Below are 16,059 nucleotides of genomic sequence, written 5' to 3'. Positions count from 1 at the left end.
AACAAGTCACCAGTGGCAAAATTAGGACCGAAATTCGGTCACCATAAAGGCCAGTACCATGCTTGCTTCCGCAACACTGCTGTCTCGTGGCACAATTCTCAGGTCGCCTTTCCTGGCTCTACCATGAATATGATAAAAATAAAAGTAGGGGATGGGATAGAACAGAATAACCATTAGTGGTGCCACAATTTACAAACAGAGGTTTCTATAAGAACCTGTCATTCATTTTTTCCTAGCCTTCAAGATCAAATCTATTGTCTTTTAATGTATTTTATTCAAAATCTTTCTTCTTCTTAAGTTGATTAGTCACATTTTTAGAGGGTGCATATGCAGACACAGTAAGTTTTCAGTTTAACTTCTTCTGAGATAGTTTACTGACATTGCCCTAGCTACTTTTTTCAACAAATAATGTTCACATTTTTTTTTTTTTTTAATAGAGGTGGGGTCTCACTATCTTACTCAGGCTGGTCCTCAACTCTTGGGCTCAAGCCATCCACCCACCTCGGCCTCCCAAAAGTGCTGGGATTACAGGTGTGATCCACCGTGACCGGTCTGTTTTTTGCTTCTATCCAAATATATTCAGAAAAATGGCCAATACAGTGCTCTGTTCTCTGATAAAGTAGGTATTGAGAGGGACTAGAGAAGTAAAACAAACAAAACACCCAATAGTCTTTATTACTTCTTTTTAATTGTTTAACTTTATTACTGTTGCACCATTTATACAATTACATATAATTTCAATGCATCCATTGTACATTTTTTTGTTTTTTTGTTTTTTTTTTTTCCATTTTCCAATGAGTGGTGTGTTGGTGTCTGTGACACAGAATGGAAGAGAAACTGGAACTGCAATGAACGCAGACTTTTTTTTTTTTTTTTTCATTTCCACTGACCAATAAACAGAACTACAGGTGCACCCAACCACGGACATGCATTAACTCGTCATGAGAAATCTAGGTAGGCTAAGTAGGATGAGAGAATGTTTGTCACTCCCAAAAATATCTGGAGAGGAAGAATGGAGGATTGGCATTGAGATCCATGTGGACAAGCTAAGTGGGCTCTGTCTGAAAGCTGGCATTCATCCACAACATTAAAAAAATATCAAAATAAGAAAGGCTGTAAATTAAAAAGAAAACACAGAAAATACTGCTCTCATAAAGATCTGATTGCCTTGGCACAGGCCCTGTGGGCAGAATCAAACGCATCACTCCCAACTCCCATTGCAGAAGAAAAGCTATTCAACTCTCAGCGGTGGAGGAGTGCATGTGGCGGCAGTTTCAGGTACAAACGATGTACTGCACTTTCAGACGCGATCTTGGAAATCCAGGACTTCTTGGTAAAGTTGACTGAAGGTATATTAGATATTTCCCCACAAAAATACTATTTGGATTCTCCCACCCCCTCCCTCCCTTGATGGGACAACATCCTTTATTTTTCCTTGGGCAATACATATCATTACTTCCAATTTGAAACAAGTTAGTATAGGAGAGAGAGAGAGGAGAGATAGGAGAGGCGAGAGAGAGAGAGGAGATAGAGAGATAGTGAGAGAGAGAGAGGAGATTGTTTTAAGTGGTATTATTTTTCCTATAGGCTGTCCTTGTCACTCTTTCACGGCTACGGTTTGATCGGAATTAGCTGCCGGGGCCTCCACCGGCTTGGGCTCTTCTGCGGAGGCTGCGGGGGCCTGGGCCTTGGGTGTGGAACTAGGCGCTTCCGTGGCTGCGGGGGTCTCCTTGGAAGAGGGGGCAGCCTCCGAGCTGCCGGGTTTTGAGTCTGAAGCGGGGGCCCCGTCACTTTTGGTCTCCTGGGCGGCAGGAGCTGCGGGCGCCTCAGTCTTTTTGGGTTCCCCTTCCTCCTTGCTGGGCTCCTCCCCGGCAGCAGGGGCTGCGCTCTCGGCCGGGGCCGCGGCGGCCTCGGCAGCTTTGGGGGCCTCGCCGCCCGCAGCGGGGCCGGGGGCCGCCTGCTCCTGCTCGGGCGCCTTCGGGGGCTCAGCCTTGGCCTCCGCCGCGCCCTCCGTCTTCTCGGGCTCCGCCTTCGGCGCCTCCTCCTTGGCGGCCGCCGCGTCCTTCTCGCCCTCCTTCTCCTCGGCCTTGCCCTCGGCGTCCTGGTCGGGCTTCTCCTTGCCCTCCTTGGCCTCGGCGGGCTCCGCGGCCGCCTGGGGCTCGCTCTCCTTCGGGGTTCCCTCCTCTTCCGTCGCTGCGCCCTCAGCCTTCTTGTCTTTGTCCTTGGCTTTCTCGTCGTTCACATTGTAGCCCTTCTTCTTCTTGCTGAGCTTGCCTCCCATCTTGGAGTTCTGGAAGCAAACACAAAACAAAACAAAACAGGGGTTACTACACAAGTGTGGGGACCACAAAAAGCTACATTTTGCAAAGCATGGGGTTCTGGGCCTGCTGCACTGCACACCCCAAAGGGGTGGCATGGTAAACTGCAGTTACGCACAGTTAAATTCAATTTATTCATGTATTTACTTTTGAGACAGGGTCTCGCTGTGTTACCCAGGCTGGAGTGCCATGGTGAGATCTCGTCTCACTGCAGCCTCCACCTCCTGGGCTCAGGGGATCCTCCCGCCTCAGCCTCCCACACAGCTGGGCCCACAGGTACACCCACCATGCCCGGGTAATCAGTTAAATTATTATATTACACTGTTATTACACAATTGAAAGTAAAAAAAATTAAAACTCAAAAACATTAAGGAGCTCAGTTAAGTGGGTTCTGCCATAATTTTAAATGAGTTTTTAAAACAATATGTCAAGAAATTAAGGAGCTCAGTTGTGGAGCTTCTAATCATAGCCAGTTGAGGGAATAATAAGCTGAGATCAAAGAATCAGTGATTAGAGGCAAAGCTTGTCAACCCTTGAGAGGAGGAGCACTATCTGTTTCTCATCTGCCATCCCATGTCTGATGCAAACACCAAGCCTGGAACAGGCGTGTGCAGCATGGCAGGGGCAGCCATCTTAGACCCAGGCTAGAGCTACAGAAAGGCGTCGCAATTTTAAAATGCTTGCTGGAGAAACTGCAGAGCTGTAATAAAGCACAAATCACAGATTTCTAGAAAATAATCTCAAACTACAATCTCTCTCTGCTACATATGTGTGTGTTTTGTATCAGCAAACACATCTTCAAACACGTAAACAGGATTCAGTCTATCTTCTTACCAAGCAGGGGCAGTTATGAAAATGCCAGTGTCTCCTGCTGGCTGTGTCTGACATCAATTCATTTCAAGGTATTTTCAGCTTAAAAAAAAAAATAGCTCCGTAGTAACATAAAATTGTTCTTCATTATCAATTTCCTGGTTAGAATTCAAACTATAAATGCACGTTCAATGGTCATTAACAACCATTTTGAGGCTGCTGCTTTCATTCTGGCACAAGAAACCCTATTTGTATTTGAATCTTGAATTTCTCTCCACTGAAAACCAAGCATTAAACCAGATAAATAATAAATTATAAATAATAAATTTCTTCCAGAACCATGGCCATAGCTAAACAGGCTCTTGGTGTCCTTTTTTTTTTCCTTCAAGTCCATTTTTCTGTCACCACACATCAGTGAAAACCCGCTGAAATGTTGCTTTTGCAAAGAAAATTGGTTGCTTTTCCTGGATGAAGCATGGCAGAAATCACATTATACTATCCTCGTTAGTCCCACAAATGAGAAGAGCCCAGGAGAAGGCGTCAGCCTCACCGTAGACCCCAAGGGAGGTTAGAAAGAGCAGGGCGGACCACCTGGTTTTGCCCAGGTCAGGTCCACTGGCAGAACTGTACATAACTCCTTTGCCAGCTTTGCAAATGTAGACATCCCTCATTTAGAAGAGAAAGATTTGCTGTTTATTTATTACCTCCTTGGAATCAAGATTCATGACAGTGAAATAACCTACATTTATCTTATTAAAAGTCGAGTTTTAGGTGGAAGAAAATGATTCTTCAGTCAAAATTTTTCTCACCACTCTATATGCTAATTTATCTGGAATGACTTCAGTAGTTGGGGAAAGAGAAAAGCAATAAACTGAAATTTGACTAAAATACTATTCATATTCTCAAGAAAGGTCTTTTTTTTTTTTTTAGCTAAGATTCTTACATGTCCTTCTTTTTAGAAAAGGGAGGGGCAATTAGTCATAACCTGCTTCAGACAGGCTCTATTGGATTTAACTTTTGATTATTTCTCCCTCAAAAGGAGAAACAAACATATGTGGCGAAAAATACAATTAAATATACTTTCATCTTCTAAGCAATCACACAGCAGTACATGAAAATATAAAGACATAAACTGGATCAGTATTTTAAACTGTAGTTTATAACTCTTCCATGGAATTCTTGTCAGATGCACGAATGGCCTATACCAAATATAATTTCAGCTCCGATATTTCAAGATACATTTGGGTCCCTTAGGTTGAGCTAAATAAGAAACAGGAAACCTAACAAGTCTGCCTTTAGGATCTTCTCTCAATCCAGTAATAGAAACCAATACACCAACTTAGAAATTACAGACGCTAAGATAACGTGCAAACATAGGGGGTACTGTAAGTATAATATGGGTGCTGCTTTCCGACACCCACAGCATGAAATTCTATACAGCAATCCCCAGAGGTTTAAAGTCATGTTGGGTTACAAACCTAAAATCTGAGTTACTAAAATTGGCTTCTCTGACACACAGTTAAGGCCACATTCTAGTCTTTGTTTTATGCCCAGCTGCGATTTGTTTCTGGGTCAAAAATGAACACACATAATCAAGTTATAAGTAAGAAAATATGTCTCAATCCAGTTTGTTTTTCAAATAAAGTTAACAAACGCCCCTGGCGTTTTGCTAATTTACCTCTACTGGTTATATTGAGGTATCAGAGGGAGGCTCATAGGACCCACCTGAACCCTGAAAAGGCAGGATTATCTCATTATTTCCCAAGACCATATGGGTGAAGACCTTGCCTATAACATCTATTAACTGTTTCCTAGGTATCAAGCACAATCCTACTCACAAATATATTACATACAATATGTGATCTCAACAGCACCATGGAGTAGTATGCTATTCATTCACCTTCTTCTTTTTACTCATAAGGAAATCCTACTAGCTGAGTTCATGGAGCTGTACTACAAGCAAAGGCCAAGTCCAGCAAAATTCAGTAAGGCAGGAAGGCACCAGAGAGGGGGTAGAAGGAACTCCGCTGAGAAGCCGGCAATGGGGCAAAGCTCTCAGCCCGGTAATGTTACACACCTGGGTTACAAGGATGGTGCCACCTGGGGTAGCTCAGAAGTTGAGGGAATAAGGAAGAAATTCAGTATTTCGAGTATCCTCTGCCTCTCAACATTTCATCTTCCTATTTGCCAGAGGAGCTTTTTACTAAGAGAAAGCAATGAGCACACAGTTTAAATTATTTCATTCCTTTCTTTCTTTCTTTTCTCTTTTTTTTTCTTTTAGACAGAGTCTCGGTCTGTCACCTAGGCCGGAGTGCAGCAGCAGCACAATCTGGGCTCACTGCAACCTCTGCCTCCCCAGGTTCAAGCAATTCTCCTGCCTCAGCCTCCCGAGTAGCTGAGATTACAGGAGTCTGCCACCACGCCCAGCTAATTTTTGTATCTTTAGCATAGATGAGGTTTCACCATGTTGGCCAGGCTGGTCTTGAACTCCTGACCTCAGATGATCCGCCCACCTCGCCCTCCCGAAGTGCTGGGATTACAGGTGTGAGCCACCATGCCCAGACGATTTCGTTCATTTCTGTTACTTCTAATTTTGAAAGAAATCATTTGGTACAGAAAGTTAGACGTTGGAACTTCTAAGATTAAAATAAAGCAGTTAAAAAAAATATGGCAACAGGTAATCCATGCTGAGAGTCACTAAACCAAAGCTCTACTGAAAGGGCCGAGACTGACTTTGCATTTCTCCACAATTAGGAAATTCACTAGAAACTGAGCAGCACAGCAACAAAATTCAGACCAATGCTGAATGCACTGACCTCAGCTCTATGTGTTTATGTATTAAGCAAACACTAAAACTGACCTCTGTTATGACGTCTCAGAAAAAAGCAAATTCTGAAGCTGTCCTTTAAAGACCGGGTGTGGTGGCTCACACCTGTAATCCCAGCACTTTAGGAGGCCGAGGTGGGTGGACCACTTGAGGTCAGGAGTTCAAGACCATTGTGGCCAACATGGCAAAACCCCATCTCTACAAAAATTACAAAAATTAGCCAGGCGTGGTGGTGCGCACCTATCATCCCAGCTACTCAGGAGGCTTGAACCCGGGAGACGGAGGTTGCAGTGAGCCGAGATCAGCCACTGCGCTCTGGCCTGAGCAGCAGAGCAAGACTCTGTCTCAAAAACAAACAAACAAACAAAAAAGCTGTACTTTAAAGAAACTCGATGCCACAAGGGCCAAAATGACAGGCTTACCGATTAATATTGGCATAGAAAATAACCACAAACAGTAGGAGAGAGAGGAATTTCACTGAGTTTAATCTGGTAAATATTGGACAAGAATTGAATTTCAAGGAGACTTTGGACATTGGGTCATGGCAGGGTATAAAAATCCCACCTCGCAGGAGAATGGCGTAAACCCGGGAGGCGGAGCTTGCAGTGAGCTGAGATCCGGCCACTGCACCCCAGCCTGGGCGACAGAGCAAGACTCTGTCTCAAAAAAAAAAAAAAAAAAAAAAAAAAAATCCCACCTCCACAGCACACCCACCCAGAATCCTTGGGCAAGTTATTTAATCTCATTGTCCTTTCGTTTCCTTTAAAATAATTTTTTTTAAAAACGTCAATTTCATGGGAATTTAATGTGAGGCCATGTGAATACAACATTTTACATTTCCAGGGCCTGCAAAAACGTTAGTTCCTTGCCCCATCATTTAATTTGAAAATTCTTAGGTAATTCTTTGCTTGTAAACTCCAACAGAATAGTTAGAACACAGGTTCCACACACCAAGTTCTAGAATCAGGAGCACCACAATGAAAAGAACATTTAACATCTTTTAAAAATATTTAATGTGATCAGAAAGATGTTTGGTATGTGTGTTCCATGCATGCCCCTGCTGGTTCTATTTGAAAAAGAAGTTTTTACAGTTATCTGTTGTCACCATACTGTAAGGGTAAAATCTCTACTTCTTCGATCTGAATATTTTACCTACTTAAGATTAATATTTTACTTGCTAAATATGTTAACAGTCCATTCTACCAAGAAATCAGTTTCTACACAGAGATTAAAAACCAGATTAGTTATATCCACTCCTCCCAGTTAGAACGAGTATTGGAGTGATCAGAGAAACAGAAGAGGGGGCTGGTGTGGTTGCTCACGCCTATAATCCCAGCACTTTGGGAGGCGGAGGCGGGCGGATCACCTAAGGTTGGGAGTTCGAGACCAGCCTGACCAACACGGAGAAACCCCGTCTCTACTAAAAATACAAAAAATTAGCCGGGTGTGGTGGTACATGCCTATAACCCCAGCTACTCGGGAGGCTGAGGCAGGAGAATCGCTTGAACCTGGGAAGTGGAAGTGGCGGTAAGCCGAGATTGCGCCATTGCACTCCAGCCTGGGCAACAAGAGCAAAACTCTTGTCTCAAAAAACAAAAATAAACAAAGAGAAGAAATGTAATTCCATTTTTTGCTGTCCCCTCACCCACCTCTTCATCACTTGGTCCAAGGAAACAAGAGAAAAGTGTTTTGATCACCAAGATGGAAAAGGAATCCCAATTCTTTTACTCATTTAATGCCTCAAATTTCATATGTAAAGGGTAAAAACCTGGTCTGCACCTTATCTTGGCTAATAAGCTGAACACACCATGTTTATGAGTGAAGCTAACACTGTCAAATATCATTTTGTTTTGCCACTTCCAACAGAAGAATATTGTTCTTTTATCATACGTCAAATAGCTTAATAACGATACTAACTTACATCTTTAAAATCCCCCACAACTATCTTGTGACTACTTTTATTCCCTTCCACCTTATAAAACCAAGGCTCCATCTAATTAATCTCATCTGGCTAGAAACAGATATTCTGGAAGAACTGTGTTAAAGTTCTGCTTTTTGGTGAAGAGAGAAGAGAATGTGCTATTCGAGCACCGTGAGTTGATCAGAGCAACCTGGGCTGGAAAGCAGGAAAATCAGAGGGAGGCCTGGAAAGGTCAGAGGGAGGGTTGGAGGTGATTACCCATCACACCAGCCTGGTCCTTTTTTGCCTACACCTGCCAGGAAACTCAAAAAGCATTTGCATCCGTGGAATACATACCTATCACCTTCTGAGCCTCACTTCCTATAACTGATGTTAGCTTAGACTACACACTCAGTCCTGACACAAATCTTTCTTTGCTTATTGGCAGCAAATCCTGTTCCCTAATAAATGAAAGCGTACATTTATGAACGTTCGTCAAACTTCTAAAGACGAGTTTCTCTAACTTTTTTATGCCTAGGAAGGCACATAAAAGAGCAACTTCATAGCTAGGTAGGCAAGGTAAGGTGAAGTTTTTTGTTTGTTTTTGTCCTCAGAGACAACTACACTTTAGTTTCTTCAGAGGACCTGGTTAAAAAAATAAATAAAAATAAAGAACGAACATATGGCCTAAAAACTATATTTTAATTCTTCCTCCAAAGCAAATTAAAATAATTCTGTTGAGTCTCAGAGCTAACAAGTATTTCTTATTTTACAGAAGAAAATCCTATTTATAAGATTAATGTTCAACTTCATAGGAGGAAAAAAATGTGGTCCTATGCATTTTCTATAATAACAAACCAAAAAAAAAAAAAAAAAGAAAAAGTGAATTCGTTCTTACTATTGAGAGCTTAAATTTAATATGAAAATTTCTTTGGGAGAGTAAAGGTGAGAAATAATTTGAAATCTGATGTCATAATGAAGACACTCTGTAATAAAAACAATCTCCTCTACCAAGTTTTCCAATTGCTTGTTCCTTTTTCTCCAGGAAGATACTGGAGAAACACAGAAGGGAACACAGAAGATACTCCTTATCCATTCAAATCTTCTGCTGTGTTTATTTTGTACACAGAATCCACAGGATGCACTGGGTCCAAATCCCTTCTGTATACGCTTAATAGCTAAGAATTTCACTAAACCACTACAGTTCTTACAAACTATAATAGGATCCCCTCTGTACACACTTAATAGTAAATCATTTCACTAAACAACCATGATTTGGCTGCTGACATGACCAGCTCATCCAGAACTTTCCTAATATGCATTTACATTTTTTCTTACCTTAAACCACTCCAATAGCACAGCCTACTGTATTAAAATTCAGTCTTTCAGTTTGAGAAAATAAAGGTGGAAGAGTAGATAGCCAAATGCCACATAAGAAAAAATAAATTATGAAATATTTTATTTGTTTGACTTTTGTGAAAAACAAGCCACCTAGCACTCAGTATGAAGTGTGCTAAAAATGGTAGGTGTGCTGGGGGTTGGTCTCCACTGTCAACAAACTGCTATGAGACTCAGTGGTCACCCTCTGGATCTCAAATTTCCTAATCAGTAAAACGAAGATACTTAAGGAGCATTCTCTTTCTAGGGGGAAAAGTAATTTTACAAATGCTTCTGGCACTAAATAAAATGCAATGCAAGATTTTTTAAAAAGTGGTATTATCAATAGAGTTCAATATATCTGCTAATCACTATCATAAAAACATATCATCTTACACCCTAAAGATTAAATTGACAACCAGCTGCTATTACTATGATTAGATGTCTTCATACATCATTTCACTATGTGAAGCTTGCTGAAAATTAGAAATAAAAAAATAATTTTAAAAAGCAAAAAAAAAAAAAAAAGGGCTGGGAGCGGTGGCTCATGCCTGCAATCCCAGCACTTTGGGAGGCCAAGGTGGGAGGATCACAAGGTCAAGAGTTCAAGAGAAGCCTGGCCAACATGGCGAAACCTTGTCTCTACTAAAAATACAAAAATTAGCCAGGAGCAGAGTGCTTGTGCTTATAATCCCAGCTATTTGGGAGGCTGAGGCAGGAGAATCGCTTGAACCCGGGAGGTAGAGATTGCAGTGGGCTGAGATGGTGCCACTGCACTCCAGCCTGGGGCCTGGTGACAGAGCAAGACTTCGTCTAAAAAAAAAAAAAAAAAAAAAGGCAAAAAAATACAAATAAAAACGGTAACATGACATCCAAATATTTATTAAAGCATAGAATGTTTTTTAACGTTTTCAATTATATTTAGAAAATATTTTCAGAATCATGTGTCAACTCTGTAAGGAATGAGTCAGGATGGAATGGCTCATTGAAGACATCTCAGATAGACTCATAACTGTCAGAAAAGTCAGGTTTCATCAGCTTCGCTCATGCAGAACTAGTTCACAGTGCCCTGGTTGTGGAAGACACTCTGTTGTTTCCCCTTTACCTACTTTGATGGGTCATCTGCCAACCACTGGTGGTCCTGCCTTGCAAGACCTGCCCTGTGCCCAAGCTCTTTGAGCAAGCATGCTTCCTGAAAATAACCAAACCGTCTTTTCCTTTTATGCGATGCTAAGTAATATCAGCCTACAGATACTTTAAATTATCCTTTCAAATACAGTTTAAATCAATCTCACAAGGGCTAATCACAATTCTCGAAAACTAATGTGATATTCAGTTAGTGTTAAGTAGAAATGTTAAGAAAAACAAAGTGCAAAAAGTTCTCAGGCCCAAATTTCTAGCACAATACAACCACTTACAAAACCCGGGTATATCACCATTTTTACAGAGCTATCCACAGGCAACATTTTGAAAGATTATGTGTGGAGTTCCTGCATTGGGAAAGAGTTCCAGGTCAGATATAGCCTTTTTTTTTTTTTTTTTTTTTAAAGACAGGATCTCGCTGTTGTCACCCAGGCTGGAGTGCAGTGGCGCGATCTTGGCTCACTGCAACTTGCACCTCTCGGTTCAAGTGATTCTCGTGCCTCAGCCTCCTGAGTAGCTGGGATTACCTGTGCACCACCACACCTGGCTAATTTTTGGTATTTTTAGTATTTTAGTAGAGATGGGGTTTCACCATGTTGGCCAAGCTGGTCTCAAACTCCTGACCTCAGGTGATTCGCTTGCCTCAGACACCCAAAGTGCTGGGATTACAGGCGTGAGCCACCATGCCCCGCCCCAGATATAGCTTTTAATGCCAACTTTAGGAATATCAACAAGGAGGTCACGGTGAATTCAAACACAACAAGCTGAAGATTCATTACTCTTATATGAACAAGAGCAAGAGTGAAAATGAGATAAGGAGAGAGGGAGATAAAACAGAGCAAGCAAGGGAAGGAGAGGTGGGGAAGGAACAGAGATAACGCCTCTCATTTTGAATAAATTCTCTTTTCATCCTCCTTAAAACTGCTTTTTCTGAAAATCTACTCCTCCACCAGACATAATCTTTTTCTGCATTTTTAGCTTATGGAAATTGAAGCCACATATACTGTTTCTTAAACTTCTCTAGCAGGACACTGTCAGAGGCACACTAGAGTGAAAATTTCTCGCACTGTAGGATTTAAATCATACCTCCATTCTGCCCCAAAGTGACAGCAACGGTGTATGAATTGGGAATCCCAAGCGGGTGGTGTCCCTTGCTCTCTGATGCTACCAGAGGAACCCAATTTGACCCACAACTGCTGTGGCAAGTGGGGTCACTGAACTGACCTGGTCTTCAGCAGGACTTATTATGTCCTTAATAGAAGACACTTCTACCCCTTGCAGTGACTAAGGGTTCTCAAATCCCTTTGCTGGTATCGAGTGAAAACACATGGGTCAGTCCTGCTGCCTATGCATTCTTTGGGTTTAGGTCAAGACACTTGCAGTATTTAAAGACACATAAAGGCACAACCCTATATATCAGAATGGTATCTAATTAACATTTGAGCTGGAAGTTGTTCTAACAGCTTTCCAATGAAATGTGAGCTTTCTGAGAGCTATCATTTATTACTTCCTTTCTTTAGTCTTTTAAATAGAACACTTATTAAATAGGTTGTTTGGACATAGGAGAGCAAGAAAGGGAGACATGTTGGCTCAAAAGGAGTATCAAGTAGGAAAAACAATAGTGTTACCATTACCACCTTTAAGAGGATTTCAGTGCTTTGTGGCACGTCTAAGTGATGACATGGCATCAGGCTTCCAAAAGATGCCCTCTAGAGACCAGGGTCATCCAAATAGCTCTCAAGAGCTCTTCTGCATTTTGATGGCAAGCAAAATCATTGGTAATGAAATGTTAATGCTTATCTCAGCCTACATACTTAATTTCAGAAGGTTTGATATGCAGACGCTCACCATTTGTGGACTGTTGAAACTTCATTTCAGTAGCACTTTGTTGGTTATATCCATTACTTAATATGTTATCCAAGTCGTTGCATTAAATGGGTTTTTGGATGAAAAATGCAAGTCCCCAATATACCATTGCCCTTCTTCAGAAAATGCAACCTTGCACAATGACACAATTTCCAGGAGTTATCCACCCCCAGGCCAAGGGGGTTACCTGCACTGTGTCCTTCCCATAATTACCACATACTCCACGACATCTCCAATTTGATTTTTCATTAACACGTTTTTACATTTACGTTGCTCTGTCAATGGACAACAACATGGTTCTGTAATGTAGTAAGAATCATTAGCATACATTAACGGCTATATAAAATAAGAAAATGACATCAAATTTCTCCATATGATCTGAAAGTTACTATGTTCACTACTTTACATGCCATTCCTACTTATATCTTCTTTCCCTGGATTATTATAATATCTAAGCACTTCCTATATAGGGCAGTTTGAATCATACAAAGGTCCTATCCACTACAAAGTTTTCTACTTTGAAAATGCAAATTTGGATTTATTACCATTTCATCTAGAACCAGCGGAATAAAGTTATTCAGGATGAGATCAGACAGATGATAATGGAGAAGATGGCTCCAAGTCTATAGCAAAACCCAACATAAATATGCAACAATATGTGTCAGAGACTGGAGTGTTATTTCTGGTTTGATTGCAGCTTCATCATGCAATCAAGACAAGAAGTCATCTCCTTTTCATTCTGTTTCCCTCTTATAACCAGAAAAAAATATATCTGCTTACAAAGATGCAGAAAATGAATCAAAGTTTCATGATAAAGTTCAGTATGTGGCTGCAGCATATTAACTGTATACCCTTGGACAAGCAACTGTCATCTACTAATTCAGAGCTGCAAAAGTTAACAAGGATTATATACCAGCCAATTCACTAACAATTTTTTTTAAGTAACACATAAACTTACAACTGAGTTGCATCTACATGCAAATCCATCACCAACAAGTTGGGTTTATAATTATGCAAGTGGAAAGAATGCAAGTTATTGGTCAAACCTACCTGAAGCAAATGTTGGAATAAGAGGGAAAAAAATTCTTTTTTACATAAAGAAAAGAATTTACAAAGAATAAAAAAGCACAACACATACAAAGTATTTTCAATACTATCAGAAGAAATCTAAAATATTTATGTCCAGCAATTTCTATTTCCAACAAATGACTGGCCCTTTTCTTTTAAAAGGTTGAAATTTTTATTCTAAAAGAGGAAAGTGAAATAAAGGTAATGTAGCCCATGTGTATTTTTAGTATTCCAACCAGTATGTGCTCTGTCGCAGTGACTTGTCAAGTCTTCAGTGCCTGGTGGCAATTTCCATTGTTGAAATTATTGTTGTCGGTGTCTGATTCAGCCAAGGCTCATACTTAGCAATTCTAATAACATCCCCATCATTTAGAGGATGCAGATGTCCTCTCGGGAGAGGACACTATCTTAAGAGCTGCCAACCCATGCCTAAGTTTCTAGGTAAACCTTTGAAATATCATGAGTAAAAACTGAGAGAAAACATTCAAGACAATTTATTACCTCGTCACAATAAAAATGTTCATCAGTGTAAAAAAGTATGATAAAGATATGCAACAAACTTGAGGGAACAAAGTACACATACGCAGAGCAGCACACACTCACACTCCTACAACCAAATTTTCCCAAAGAGGTGATCAGAAGAGTTCCATCTACAAAATCAGAAAGTCCCTGATACAAAAGAAGCTGAATCACAAGAAACGCCTCCATTATTCTTCATGAAGCCCAGTCTAGCCCTGCACACACACGGGCACAGGGTCTTTGGGGATCTTTCGTCAAAAATCCAAAATGCATAAACATCTGAGGTGAGAGACGTTCATTACTTTAATTTTATCTTTCCACATTTTATTCAAAAATTGTAATACCAGGTGGGGTGCAGTGGCTTATGCCTGTAATCCCAGGACTTTGGGAGGCCAAGGTAAGAGGATCACTTGAGCCCAGGAGTTTGAGACCAGCCTGGGCAAAATAGTGACACCCTGTCTCTTTTAAAAAAGGAAAGAAAAGAAATGTTTCAAAAAATATATATAATACTACTTTGTACCCCATAAAGATACACAATGAGACTCTGTCACAATATAATTTGTAGAAGTCAGCATCCAGAGTGATTTCAATTAGTCTAGAAAAATAGACTTGATCGGGGCCGGGCGCAGGGACTCACGCCTGTAATCCCAGCACTTTGGGAGGCGGAGGCGGGCGGGTCACGAGGTCAGGAGATCGAGACCATTCTGGCTAATATGGTGAAACCCCGTTTCTACTAAAAATACAAAAAATTGGCCAGGCACGGTGGCGTGCTCCTGTAGTCCCAGCTACTCGGGAGGCTGAGGCAGGAGAATGGCGTGAACCCGGGAGGTGGAGCTTGCAGTGAGCTGAGATCGCGCCACTGCACTCCAGCCTGGGCGACAGAGCGAGACTCCCTCTCAAAAAAAAAAAAAAAAAAAAAAATAGATTTGATCTTAGTGAGAAAATATCTTTTTTGAACTGTGCGCTAGGTGTAAGACGTGACAGGGAACATGAGTGAGTGAAGAGCCTACTCTAGCAAGAGGGAGAAGGCATGAAGACAATTAAAATATAAATGAGAGTAAGTCAGGCGCTATCAGGAGAAGGAAAAGCAACGGTTTCACCGGAAGAGATGACGATTAGTTGAGATCAGGATCAGAAAGGTTTATAGAGAAGGTAGAGTCTGAGGCAGTAGAAACATAAAAAATACTTATTCATATACACTCAGCATAAGACTGTTTTGATACTAATCTTTACACATATCGACTCATTAGTTATCTCATCAGTTTTACGAGGGAGAAATTATTACTATCCCCACTTTAGCATGAAGAAACTAAGACACATAGCAGGTACATAACTTACCCAGGATCAACCAACCAGTTATTTGTGAAGGTGTGAGGTGAATACAGGCACTCTGGCTTACTCAACCAGGTTAACATTAAGGTCTCTTAGCCATCATGATAAGTTGCCCTGAAGAACAAATACACTTTCTGCAGATGAGGATGCGGAAATGCAAAGTGTTTATGTCAAAGGGAACAAAGAGGAAATATCCAATTGAGATTATCAGAAAACCCTATTGATATTTAAGAGGAAGGAGAGGACTCTCATATACTAGGAATAAGAAAAGATGGACTCTAAATCTATAAAGATTGCCTCATAGGGAAAATATCTCTACTTAGATGACAGAAAGCAGAAAAACAGCTCTTGTAGGAGTTAGAAAGGAAAAGATTATGTCTCAAAAATCAAAAGAGAAAATTTTACAAAGCAGCTTGGAGGAGGCACATGCTGCTACAAAAAGGTTACAAAAGATGAGAACAGAGATGGCGCAAACTGATCCAGTGACGGGCTGTCCACAACGGACCTCAGAGTCACTTCGATAAAGGAGTGAAGACACCTGCCTCTTTGAAAGGGCTCACAGAGCACAGAACGTGCCAGAAGAGAAAGCCACAATGGTCCATACCAAAGAGTGTGGTTAATGGCAGAAATGTGCCATTTTGGCAAGACTTTTATTTGTTTACAAGGATTTGCAAGAACTGAAAATATCTATGGGAAGATGGGATGAGACAAAGGATAAAAATCAAAACTAAAGTGGAAAGTTGAGGGAGGAATCTTGACAGGGCAAAGTTCTGGGAGACTCAGAAAGGCAAGTGGGGATGGTTGTTGAAGTGAAACACTTTGTTATGCAGATGGGGGAGGAGAGAAGCCAATGAGATAAATTCTAAATTGGATGGTTATTCCAACTCAACATGCTCTCT

General features: G+C 41.0%; 1 protein-coding gene across 2 annotated transcripts in view; it reads right to left on the bottom strand.

The window, feature by feature from the left end:
- Window positions 1–675: 675 nt before the first annotated feature.
- Window positions 676–16,059, bottom strand: part of BASP1 (brain abundant membrane attached signal protein 1) — a 60,570-nt gene continuing 45,186 nt past the window's right edge. For both annotated transcript variants that reach the window (XM_025387690.1, XM_025387689.1), the window contains exon 2: window positions 676–2,290. In XM_025387690.1, the coding sequence (XP_025243475.1) occupies window positions 1,598–2,281 (684 nt within the window). In that variant the 5' untranslated portion in view covers window positions 2,282–2,290 and the 3' untranslated portion in view covers window positions 676–1,597. The remainder of the gene's footprint in view (window positions 2,291–16,059) is intronic.

This window comes from Theropithecus gelada, chromosome 6, assembly GCF_003255815.1.
Source record: "Theropithecus gelada isolate Dixy chromosome 6, Tgel_1.0, whole genome shotgun sequence".
Lineage (NCBI taxonomy): Eukaryota > Metazoa > Chordata > Mammalia > Primates > Cercopithecidae > Theropithecus > Theropithecus gelada.
The sequence above is the reverse complement of the archived record's forward strand: the minus strand, read 5'-3'. Positions and strand labels throughout refer to the sequence as shown.